Source organism: Rhopalosiphum maidis, chromosome 2 (assembly GCF_003676215.2).
Source record: "Rhopalosiphum maidis isolate BTI-1 chromosome 2, ASM367621v3, whole genome shotgun sequence".
NCBI classification, from domain to species: domain Eukaryota; kingdom Metazoa; phylum Arthropoda; class Insecta; order Hemiptera; family Aphididae; genus Rhopalosiphum; species Rhopalosiphum maidis.
This window is the reverse complement of record NC_040878.1, coordinates 33436909-33451052: the sequence shown is the minus strand read 5'-3', so window position 1 is coordinate 33451052 and position 14144 is coordinate 33436909. Positions and strand designations below refer to the sequence as shown.

General features: G+C 30.8%; 1 protein-coding gene across 1 annotated transcript; it reads left to right on the top strand.

Moving 5' to 3' along the window:
* Positions 1 to 1601: 1601 nt before the first annotated feature.
* Positions 1602 to 9140, top strand: LOC113552288. Its single transcript, XM_026955090.1, has 3 exons — positions 1602 to 1801; positions 3093 to 3743; positions 8018 to 9140. The coding sequence occupies exons 2-3, from the start codon at positions 3128 to 3130 to the stop codon at positions 8524 to 8526; spliced, it is 1125 nt and encodes a 374-aa protein (XP_026810891.1). The 5' UTR covers positions 1602 to 1801; positions 3093 to 3127; the 3' UTR covers positions 8527 to 9140.
* Positions 9141 to 14144: the final 5004 nt, after the last annotated feature.

Here is a 14144-nt window from a genome sequence, read left to right as displayed (position 1 = left end):
ACTTGGTCGGGCAACGCTAGTAAAATATCTTGTAATCGGGTGCGCGTGCAGCCGCACTGGAATATACGAAAAAAAAACAGTGACTCAGTGAGTACAGTTTATTTATTATGTAGTAGGTGTCCGTACAATAACAATAACATGTAATATCACAACGTTTGTATTATGTAACCCAAGGAAGACTTGCTCTGCAGTTCCCGGTAACCCGAACCGTAGAGTTATTATTATTACTATAATAATAATATTATATCAGACTTTCACGAAGGAGTAGGCGAATTATCGGCTATTATGATGGCGCTGACGTAGAAATAAACATATATTCCGGCCGGTAAGAGTGCATGGGTGATTTTGTTCCGAGGTCAAATGAAGATGATGGTATAACTAAACGTTTGTAGCGTTATAAACTTATAAACTATCTGGCTAAAAGAAGAGTTTTATAGGTTTTTACTTAATTTATTTGATTGATTTAAATATGCTGTATACCGACAAAAAGATGTGGACAATGACTTGTTGATCACAGAATATTCTTAAAAAAAAAAAAAATTATTTAATAAATTAAAGCTTATTAGTTTATCTATATGACATAATAAATGTTTTCTAACCAACTATAAGACAGCAATAAACAATATTAAGATCATTTTTTTAATAATACTTGCTTATATTAAAACTTTAAAATTAAAAATAATTTTTTTTATTAAGATTGTACGACCGTACAATTGGTTTTAAATGACATAGTTTTAAATCAAATATCCAGAACAAAACATTCATTGTATATTTGTATGATTTCGAAGTTTTTATACGTTATAATACTAACTTATTTTCTTTTTATCACATTCTGGCATTTTTTCTACCAGCTTCGATTATTTTGAGGGTTATACAAATATTTTTTTAATTTAAGTATTTCGTAGGTTAAGATTTTAAAAACGCATTGCGACATTGCGTGATACGTACTCATTGTGAACTGTTATTACTCATTAGTAATTTGCTAAAAATTTACCTTATCCCTATACGTTTTCATCCACAATTACAACATACATTTAAAATAATATCGTGTTTGAACCTCTAAATCGGTTGTCATATCAACTATAGGTAAGTCTAATATTACGATCAAATATATTTGCATTGTATCCGTAACGGGGTTTATTTGATTGTTTCATGTTTTCATTATAGTTTTTGAAACACATTATTAAAAAGTTAGAATATTATAATTATACGAAAGCATTGTTTACCAGTTTTTAATGTAGAAGATTGAAATAAATAGATAATGTTCAAAGGTTATGTGCACATTATTTTTTTGAAGTTATAAGCATTGCCTAAAAATCCATTACCTACATTTGAGCTTATTATTTTATGTGTATTGTATAGTACATAGAATAGTTTTATATACTTTCCTTGTTGTCTTTGTATTTGTATAGCGCAAAATAATAATAATAATAATATGGATTTGATGTTTTTGTTTGTTTAGAATTTTGAGACTTGAGTGCGATTACCTAATTCCATTTTATGACACACTCGCACACTAGGTATATGGTCGTTGAGGCGGAGGAGGAGTCGGTGTGTTACGTGCGCGCTCTGTATATATATCGCAGACGGTGGACTACCGACCGGCAGACGGTTAGTGACATCCGAACGGTCAACGGACGAGGTTCAGCATCGACAATCCGGTACGACGTGTTTACGTCGTAGTTCTTTCAGAATAATAATCATAATTCGTCCTCTGTGGTATAACGGTATCGTATACATAAACCGCAACCGTGTGAGCATTCTGGGCGACGATCTACATCAATAGACGCGTCACTAACAGGTATGGGAGTAATCATTTAGTTCGTATAATAAATGTTTGCATATTTACTATGTACAGACACCTACCTAACATACCATGACGTGTGCGCTGACGAACCGATTTCTGACGTTTGTATCTATTACTGATCTGCGTTGAAACTCGATCGACATAATAATATTACACATTACAGACCGAAAATTTGTACTTATACGTACGAACAAACTACATTCATAACCAACGATTGTCGCAAGACGATTTTTAACGCCGATTTATATTAAAACGTTTTAATATAGACTGTGTACACCGTTTTTGAAACAGTAAGACGCTTTTAAAGGTATGTCGAGGTTTTTCTTTAAAAGTATAATATTATTAATATTATATCAGATATTAAATTTTTTTCCCGTCATAACATTATTTTTACGATTTTATTTTTATAACTTACTATAAAATCTCCACTGCTCAAAGTATTACAAACTTATCTAACCTAACCAACTTTATTATTTTTCAAATTGAGCTAACAACAAGTGTGGCTATGTTTAACCATTATACTCCACTACCTTAACATAACCTAACCTAACATGGTTTTATAACGTTACAAGTGACACGCTGGGACAATAATTGTTTATTACCACTCAGCGCGCTCTATACACTGCCGAAGTTGTTATTGAACCCTGCAGAAGTTCACGCCACGTTGAGCAACCTTGCATTAAAATCTCTCAAAGCCAAACTCAACAACTGCCGTTCTGAAAATGTTTACTTGTAAAAACCCGCAATGCATTGCAGACAGGTGACAATAATTTAAAAAATAAAGATATGACATCTATTACTATAGTCATTTAAAGTATGACATAATTATGTCAGATGAAAACACTACTTCGATCAACTACGATTCATTAGAATGCATTCATCGGATAAGTCACATCACTGGTTGTAATAGAAGTATATGATTATAGTATTATATAAACAGAGTAAATTTAATTTAATATTTTTTATATCAATGAATTTCATTCCGAATTAAAAATAAATGTTATATGAATTTGATTCGAGACATTACTATTACAAATTATGTAAATGAAATTATTATGAATTTTATAACTATTTTTTTAATATACGAGTAAGTAATATTATTGCACATTATAAGGGTAATAAATATTTATTCATATTAAAATTTTTTAATATTTGACGAAAAAATAATTAGTTGACACTCTATTTAAGACATGATGATTATCACCTTGAGTACATACGAAGACTTCACTTTATTTTAAATTTCACAGCCCTGTATATAACCCTTTGTTTTTTTTTGTATTTACAGAGGCAATAGCCAAAACAGCGCAAGAGCACTAGAGCATGGAAACGAGCAACGGCCGAACGATGCGTTCACTGACTGTAATGATGTTCTTGGTGGCATTGGCCACGGGCCAGCAGTCCATGTCGTTTCCGGACAGCGAGGACAGCGGCGTTGGTGTAGCGGACAACGGAACGACGTCGGGCGACGCTGGTCCCGGACACAGGAGCGGGAAGAACCTATTCAACTGGTTGGGTAGTTTCTCGGACGAGGGCGCTGATCCGTACTTGTCGTCGGCCAATGGCGCATGTCTGCAGGGTGACATGGCCGAGTGTTTCAAGGCCCGCGCCCTGTCCGGCCTGGGCGACTTCTTTGTCCGGGACTCGTACCGGCTTAACGAGAACGTGCGGGTGATACGCCTGCGCGATGAAGACGACGACGGTGGCCGGCATGCGTCCAGGGCGTTCGAGTTCTCGACGGAACAGCGGCCCGAGGACACCGAGTGGGACAAGCTGGTGAAGTTTGCCACGCGCAAGGCCGAGCGGTTCCTGCGATCGGCCGCCGTCGAGGTGCACGTGCCCGACGAGTTGACCGAGGGCGGCAGGTACTCGCCCAGGTTCATCGACGAGATTTCCTCCGAGCTGGACACGCTCGAAGACAAGAAGGCCAGCGTCATTAGTGAGTTATTGAATATTAATAGTTTTTTTTTCAAATAACGTATTTAAATAGGGATACAAAATTTAAGGGATGGTGTTTATATAGATTGATTTACATGTTGTGGAAAGAAATGAAAATTCGATGTTTTAAAACTGTTTTCGTTTTTGATTTTTGGACATTAAAAGCGATTAATCTTACTATCTTAGTCGTACTAACATTATTACACGAACAACATTTACCGACAAGACGAATTTCGTTATCGTTCGTGAACTGTTCGTATCTTGCAAACTCTGCAGTAATAAGAAGTTGCGCAGGCCACAGTGAGTTCAAAACCGGGAAGTGAGACCTAGCCGTGTCGGAACAAATTTAACATTAATTCGAGTGGTGACGTGATAAACGTTAAAAATAATATAATATTTTACTTACCTTATTTTCTGGACCGGAACACGCGCGCTTAAAATACGTCGTTGATTCGTCATAACAAAACAATAATTTAATAAAATGATACGAAACCGTACGAATGTTCCAATGTTTGACCTGGTCGCTTTGCATTCGCGTGTACTACTTAAATGGTAAGAGTGTACGATTTGAATAAATCATAACGTACGGTCACATAACTATCATAAAATTATTGTAACGCTTTATTCGATGTCCGTCTCCCAAACGTTATTTTATCTTAAAATATAATCCGACTTTTCATTTTTTTAAATTTTAAATACAAAAATATAGTACAATATATACGTCCGGAACGACGGTATGGCAGCATACTCGTGCGTAATGCACAAACTAGAAAACCATTTCTATAATTGTCATATACTCAATATTAAATCACAATATTGCCATTGATTTTTATGATTCGATTGTTACGATTTTAATGAGCATCGTTGAGGTTTATAATTATGTATAGTATCCATATGAATATATGTGTTATATTTATATAGTATAACTCGGTGTAAACTCCGACTCGCACTAGGAAAAATAAATAAATATAAAGTATAGGGCTATACCAGTTTTGTGAACTAATTAGATCGAAATAGGAAATCCCCTAAGAGCGTATTAGACATAGTACTTGATGTATTTTTCAAACACGATGCAAATTACGCTCTAAATAAATTATTCTAATATCTCTAAGAATAATTTTTGAATCGTTCAATAAAGTCAGTCGAGTAAATTTTAAATATATAATTTATAAACATAGAACATTACCTTTTATTTTACATATAACTATATAAGCAACAAATAATAAATTAAATATTTGATTTGATTAAAAAAATAGTATTAAACGTATGGTGCTTCGGCTAGTCTATATCAATTGTTTTTAAATGTTATTTATATTACTAATAATAACTCTATATTATTATAAACAAAAATGATTTGATTTGTGTGAGCTAAAACGAAATTTCTGTACAAGCTAATCCATAGCAACTTATAGTGGTTGGAAGAAGAATCTAAAACGTCTTCTAAGTTTCAAAAAATAGATATAATTTTTATTGAAATCGCGATAAGTGCCTCCAAACGTACAAACTGTTAAGCTTTGCAGTATTTGTATAGATAATATAAATTGAGTCACTTAACCGTGTATACTAGTTATTGTTCAACTACTGTAGGTTAGTGTCTGATGTATACTAATAAAACTAAATACTCTACAATTAATATAATATATAAATACTTAATTTCCATAGAAGTTCTACGAGTACACAGTGACCTTATCAAGCGTTTATTGCCAAAAAATCTCTATTTTTGTAGATTTATTTCTATCTATTATATATTGAAATTTATTATTTTCTGTATTGCTATACATACAATACAAGGTGCTATCGGATGATGAAATTACCAATACCTTAAAGTTTAAAGATTCTTAGCTATCAGCGTTTTCTGAAAAGATAAATAACAGTCATTTTCCAATTTCTAATTTCTAAAATTACACTTATTATATTAATATTACATTTATTTTAGTATGCCAACAGTATCTGTTAGATATTTTTATGTGATTTTTCATAGAAGCAATCGGTTTCCCGTAATTTACCGTTCAGTCGATAATCGTCAACGAAGACTGTCCTGCACGTGTACACAATCAACAACGCACAATTGTGCACGTATTATGTATTGGAAGCTATGTATACAATACACTTTCTCCCCGAACAATCATCCTGTATAATTGTCTATAAACAATTTGGTCTTAATTTTTCTATCGCGCCGCACCATCACCGTACGTGATACTACTATAATTCGAGAATAACTTGTAGAGCGTACATGTACAAAGAGATACTTAAATCGTGAACTATTAGGCCAGTGTATCTCGGAAAAATATCATATATAATTTTTAAATTATTATTATGTTTTTAAGCGTTTAAGACGGTTGGTTTTACATTATTTATGATTATCAATATTGGTTATATTTAACAACAAACTCAACTATTTCTACTAAATATTTCTTGAAGTATTACCCGATTAACAATAAAAAAATGTCCTTTATAAACTATTTAAATCGTATCTATCTTCAAAGCGTACACACGCCATCCACGTTCATTTACGATTTCACATTATTGTTATTTTTTGTTCTCCGCGTAACTGGTTATAATAATAAAGAAACATAAAACAAATCGTTTATTATATACGTGTGCATTGCACAGCTACGTGTGGATTTAAGAGGTCGCTAGCTTTCGAACATTCTGAAAATCGGGATACGTTACGTCAATAATATTATTATTAACTAATTTACTAAACACTTGTTGAAAAATATTCCGCCAAAATAGAACGTTATATTTTATTTGTTGTGGTTCATTGGTATTTTAGACGCCCCACGTTTTTTTCATACTAATATTATGTAAATCTTATTATTAAATCGAATTACGTTATATTACGATAATAATCACTTAAACACGACTTAAACATCGGTTGTACTGTTGGCGCAGTAGGAAATTAGCATCGTCAATACAGTTTGTATTCATACGTCGGCTGTGGTACACTTTCTATTTGCACTCGGCAAACTGTACACTTGCACATAAGATCAGGCCCAAAGAATAAATGGATAAGCGAAAATTCACAAATCGCATTATATTAATATATTATTATGTATTCTACGATTGTGGGTCGCGGGCGACGGGACCTCTATGATATTATGCGCTTATAGACTTCCGCCTCTCGCGGTCATAAAATATTGTTTTGATCGTCGTCACGATTTATGGTCGGTTTTTAACGCGCGCAATATATTATCGTAATATAACAACACGGCGCACTTCCTCGACGTTTTTGTGTCGCGCGCGATCGCGTAACAACCGGCAGCTATGATACAAAGAACAAAATATGACGCCCACGATATTACGACGGGTGCAATGAAAACGAAAGCACACACAAAAGGTTCGACTTTGCAGTGAATGGACGCTAATAATTGGCGAGAAACTCACTCAGGCCGATTCGTTTAATTTTACCACCGTTTTCCTGAAACAGAAAGCGACATTACGACGTTAGGTATGCTTATTAGTAAGCCTATACATTATCATGTTATTTTTTGGTCATAAAAGGTACGAATGGCTTGTCTACCGATGTTATTCAAATGTTACCAGTTACGTGACGTCTCGTCTGTTGCAGTTACGTCCGGTCGTGTGTATAATATTATTCTTATTATCTATACTGAGACATATATATATATAACGAATTACAAGTACTTTTTGACTTTAACGCCCACTTCGGGTATAAGACGTTCTTTATATTAAATAATAATAATGTAAATGTACAATATAAGATAAAACATGTTTCACATGTAACAAAATAATCATATGTGTATAGTGTATACTGTATAATAATATCGATTATATAGATACTTAAATATAACTATATAAATTCCACATAAATGAGTAGTTACACGGATTCTATATAATTTTTATTTCATCAATTTTTCTAAATATGTTTCAATTATTTTTTTTAAATAATATTGCATATAGATATATAAAATATGTTTTGAACTCGAACGATACTATAATGATTATACGGCGTTTTGGATAGGCTATTCAGCAATATCATTGATATCGACTACAATATTTACTAATATATTATATTTATATCTTCGTTAAGTCGACATTATTTTTGTTTTATATAAAAATATCTGGATACAGCGCTTACTATTAATGATATTGAACACATTTCATAATGGTCAACAAATTTTTTTTTTACAAGAAAAACAAAATAAAATAAATAAGTGATAATTTTTTTTGGCAATATGATAAGATTTTATAAGTTTTGCAAATTTTTACATTGTTACTTATATTATAATCAATACCGTTTTCGTGTTTCAGCCAAGAAGAAGGTGAAGAAATTGCTGATTCCGTTGCTGATCGTACTCAAGCTGTTCAAGTTGAAGCTCCTCCTTTTCCTGCCGCTCATCCTGGGTTTGGCTTCGTTTAAGAAGGTGCTCGGTTTCCTGGCGCTGGTCGTGCCCGGTCTCATTGGGTTCTTTAAGCTGTGTAAGCCCGACCTCCAACATAACTACGGCACGTTTGGGCACAGTAGCTACTATCATAGGCCGTCTAACGGTGGGGCCCATTCCGGACCCGTGTACTCACCATACCGCGAACACCAGGAGCCACAATACCACCGCGAGCACCTGGAACAACCACAGTACCATCGTGAACATCCGGTTGATCCTCAACAGTATCTGTATGAGTCGGCCGACGCACAGCCGTATAACAGCCGGCCGGCCCGAAATCAGCCGGATGTCAAAGCACCGTCTACCGGTTCGGTCGCGTTCAAGGATGAAGCCAACGACATGGCGTACAACGGCTACAACAGACAACAGCGGCGATAAAACAATAATATTATTTGTACCTATTGCTACAGTAGACACTCCATCGTCCCCGTTATTGCGAGATAACGATGTACATAGATCGCTTGTTAACTCTTCGTAAACTATGTGGTCCCTATCGCGCATTCTCTCTGTGTCCGCCGACTTGTCTTTCTGTACCTACGTTTTGCACTCATAAATCTACAACTATTTTCGTATTTTACAATATATTATAAAAAATATTATATTGTACGACGCGTTAACATCGCGATCTAATAAATTTCTAACGAGCGATTTTGACTCGTCGGGAAATCTCGTAATTTTAAACTATTTTATCCTTGTGTTTACATACAATTTGTTACATACTATTTGTTAGCGATAAACGTCGTGACAGTTCGTTCTGTTTAGCCACATAAAATAAATAAGTAGTGCGCGTTTTCAACACAGAGCTTGTAGTTCCTCGTAAACATGGCCACAGAATACAAAAATATATTCCACTGTTTGCTGTGACTGCAGTATAACATACAATTATAAGACCTTATTATTATTATTATTATTATTATTATTTTATATATTTTCGTGAAGCGTGACAACTATGTACGATATTTTGTATAATTTAACATGATTTTGTATTTTATTGTAAATATATAAATATTTTTATTTTTTAAATGTAATTATATAAACATATATGTTATTGGTATCATAAATCCCACTGATTCAAGTATAATATTAATAATTGATAATATAATATATGATTTAAGTGGTTAATCATACAAAATATCCCAGTTTAATTTATATTCTATGATAAACAAGCAAAATAATTAAATAACTATGCACTGTTATATCTAAAGACCGGATTTATATGCATTTTAAATTGTAAAATATGCATACAAACATGCATTAAAAAAAGTCAAAATATGCAAGAAAATAATGCAAAACATGCAAAATAATTTTTGATTATTACAACTATTTACTTATTGTAAAGTTATAAAATCAAAACATAAATTATGAAAAAAAAAGACTACAATATTATATTACTTAATGATAATAAAATTGAATAAAAATGAAAAAATATACAATTTATTCGATATTGGAAAAACAATAAGTAACAATAATATATTCCATATTGACCTCGATTAAATTATGACGGCGGTTTGTGATGATATGTTTGTATGCAGAAAAACTTCGTTTCACATCAACGCTCGTTATGGGCGCATATTTAAAACTCGACAACATTTCCGGGGAAAAATGTTTGATGGAGGAACTCTTAAAGTCAACAGTCTCACTTAGGTGTATTTTAACAATTTCTTTTAAAATTAGCAAGCCTTTATTTTTATTAATAATTTCGGAACATTAATACGCTATTATCATTTTCAGCAAGATTTATAATAGAATTCGTAACTTATTCAAAAATGTGTAAAACATCTATTAATAACAAACCTTAAGTCTCAAGCTTTTTAATGCTTTCAACAATAATCGAAAAATTTGTTTTAATTTAAGTTAAATCGTTGATTATATTTGATTTAGTTAGAATTTGTTCATAGTTTTGTATGCTTTGACACCATCTTCTTGTAAGTTTTGAATAACATATTTTAAAATTTTCAAAATTATCTGCATAAAATATTGCCGATTCTAACCAAGTACCCCATCGTGTTATTATAGGTAAAGGTGGTAACGGTTTATTAGGTAACATTTCGTGATATAATTGAATTTTATAAGGAGCTTTCAAAAATATCATTTTTCCGTTGTTAATTAAATCGTTTATTTCATGCAAAATATCCATAATTTTTTCTGCGATCTGATAGATCCCATGAGCATCACAAGTCACATGAATAAGATTAAAATAAAATGGTTTTAAATTGTTAGCAGCCTTAACCATATATGGGGCTGCATCGGATAACATTAATAAAACTTTTTCGTTGTTACCTCCCTCTGGCCATAATATTCTAAGACAATCATTTACACATTTTGCTATGATATTATTATTTGTTTTTTCAAGAACTTTTGATGCTAAAAGATACGATTTTGATGGTGATTCGACATTTAATTTTCCAACAATAAAGTCCGCAATATATTTGCCTCGTGGGTCAGTAGTTTCATCGATACAAAAATATATGAATGAACTTCCTATGATTTCTCGTATTTTTTTTTAGACGTCTGTGTAACATTTGATTACATAATTTTCCTTAGGGTACTTTTATCAGGTATATGTAGATGAGTATATTTTTCCAAAAAAGATCTGAAATTGGTATTTTGTAATTTATGTATGGTATTTTAGAAGCAATCAAAGCTGAACAGAGGTCTTGGAAAAATACTGATTGATTTTCCCCTAATATTGACTGTTGATTAACAAATGTTTGTTTAGACGTGGGAGTTTCCGAATATTTTTCGTGTGAAAATGACTTAACGTGCTGATTAGTTTGAGATTTTGAAAAACTCACCTGATTTGTTATACGGTTCAATCCATTTTCTAAGTGCTGGTAATTTTGAACTTGGACCCTTTGGCATTGTAAAATAACAAACACAAACAATGTTATATAAAATGTACACGTTTTTTTACTACGTTGGTCGTTGACTATTGCCGAATGTACGCTTCGAACTACATTCGCCAGTTTATCAGTTCGTGTCAGTATTGTAGTACTGACGATAAGTCGATAATGTTAGACAAAATCGATGAGATAAAATATAGGAAAACCAGTATGCAATAAATACCTACCTACCTACCAATTAATACGGAAACATAGTATTATATTTTTTTAAATAGTTTCAATTTTTGTATTGTGGAAAAATGTATATATAATAATCGTACATACAATTATAAAATTTAATTTAATTTAATTTATACCTGGTGTATACGTATTGTGCAAAAACATGCGTTTTATGTAAAATATGCATTTGTACCCAAAATATGTAAAAATATGCAAAATAAAAATTTATAATATTATTTCTTTAAGTATGATTGATGAAAACCTATTTACTGCATGTAATTGCTTATAAAAATATGAACATGCATTATATGCAAAATTCAGTCTTTAGTTATATCAATAGTAGTATTGATATCGAAATAAGATCTATAATGGTCCACAGGTCGGTAACTATGTATGTATATTTTTTGTTTGGACTTAATTTACAAAATGTATGATAGTAATAATTATTAAAAATCATTTCTTGATCTATTACGATTCATTTACATGTTGACTGATTAGGTATGTTCATGTGGACCATCCAATTTCGATATTGAAAATTTGTATTAATTCATAATTCACATATTATTATTAGTATTTATTTTATTGATACTATACATTAATTATAAACGAATTTTCTACTGCAGTGTTAACATCTGTGTACACATTTGTTTTTTTGTTATAAAGTTCTGAATGTCCGTATCCAATAAATTAGTTTATTTAAAAAAAGGATTTTGATTCAAATAACAATAATATAATATTTAACTAATGTCTATTACTTAATCAAATTTAAACTAACTGAACTACTTAAGATTATATTGATAATCAAGGAATATTGTTCAAACATTTCGTCGAGTGCTCATTTAGGCTATGTATTAAAATTAATTTTCAACGTTCCATGAAATATACCAGGAAAATTATAATTATTTTGCATATTCATGGGTGCCACCCTCGCCACCTACGATATGGCGTTTTTTCTTTGTGAATCACATGTACAGCTATACATTCCAAGAGAAGGTGACCAATCTTCCATGACGATTTATTTTGCATATCATCCGTCTCTTCCACGACCGAAAATGTTCATCGACTGCCGTTTCGCATTATATTTGAGATGGTTGAATAAAAATCTACAAAATTAAAATTTATTTTGCTAATGGAATATAATATTAAAATAATATAAGAATCAGTGGATCTAAAGTTGTGGCTGTGAATCAGTGAATGTACTTACTACAAATAAATAAATAAATAAAAAAATCAAGTGTCGATTATTGTCATTCTAACGGGTGTGCTAAATTTGATCCAATTATATATGATTCTATTATAAGAAAAAAAATTCTGAACAGGAACAATCTGTCAATCTATGTCACTAAGTATACTTAAATTATGATGTATATATTTTTTTTATTGATACGTCTATTAAAATAATTAATTTTACTATTAGTGTTACCGTAGATTGATTTAATTTTTGTAGAAAACATTGAATTTATAATATTATTAGTATTTAATTATTATTATTATTTGACCTAATACCATTTTACTGTAAAAAGTGTAAATATATAAGTTGATAGTATAAATGCGAATAACTTAACATTATTCCGCATATTTAAAATGATGTCATTGTGTATGGAAAAAGTTTAATTTATGTAAAAGTTTTAAATTCCCGTGAATAATGTTTTAAAATTATAAAAAATAATTAAAACTGTTATCCATGTTTAAAATACTTAATTTGAACTTTAAATAACTATAATAAATAGTATGATTGTACATTATTTTCTAAATTGTCTAGTCCCAGTATATAAACTTTTTTAACTATTTATGAAAAACATTGTATACAATTGTCAATTTCCAAACCTTTGCTATAGAAATTGAAAATTTTATCTAAATTTGTTACTACGCAATACTTGTAGTTCATAATTTCGCGATTTTGTAAAAATTTGAAAAAAATACGTATAAAAAAAAATAATTCTTAAGTATAAGAACAATTTAAAGGTTTAGTGCCCAAGCATACAATGCGGGTTATTTATTTTGCTCTATATCAATCAATATGAAATACGGAATGTTAGTATGGGGGGGGGGGGCAATTGGGCGATACTGTTTTAAATTAATTGCAAATAAATCAGAATAACATAATAAGAATCTACTTAAATAAGTACTCTCTGCAAGGTTCTACAAATCAAAATTATAAGGAGTTGGGATCTTTACCGATTAGATTTCTCTATAAAAAAATTACTATTTTGATCACTTTTAAAAGGTTCAGTCAAGATAAAGATTACAAATAGTTGGATTGTAAAAGAGAAATTATAAAGTACAATATACCTGTTGGATATTCTTATAAATCTTTCGTAAATTATCTAGGGCCTGTTTATTTTAACTGTATGCCATGCCAATATAAAAAAAATATTCACTGTTCCAAATTTAATATTAAAAAAATTGTGTATCATTGGTTATTTTATCAATTAATCTAAGACCTTCATAATATGTTTCGTTATATTTAATATGAAAAATTATCTTATTTTCAAAATTTTTCTACTGTTAATATTATTTTAATTTCTAATGTATTCATCACTTTAGTTTGCTAATTACATAATATAAATTATTTTTTTAGTTATTAATATTACTCTCTTTCTCTAACATAAGCTAATAGTTTAAAAGAGATAATCATGTAAAATATATCAAATTATTTGTATTCTATGTAATTTATGATGATTTAATAACAAAAAAAAAAAAAATTATGTCAGATTTTGTCTTAAATTTTCGAGGATTTTTACACTGTAAATAATTTTTTTCGTAATTGATTGAAAAAAAAAATTAAAATTTCAAGACAATAAATAGTTTAAATAGTCGAAATATTTGGAAAATTTTACCTTGTATAGGAAATGAAAACATAAAACATTAACATTTAGTGAACATTTTACGTATTTACAGTTATTCGTTTTTGAATTAAAACAAAAAACAAAA

Coding starts and splice junctions, on each gene's coding strand:
- LOC113552288 (XM_026955090.1), top strand. CDS start 3,128: ATGGAAACGAGCAACGGCCGAACGATGCGTTCACTGACTGTAATGATG. Junction 3,744..8,017: donor CAAGAAGGCCAGCGTCATTA/GTGAGTTATTGA, acceptor TTCGTGTTTCAG/CCAAGAAGAAGGTGAAGAAA.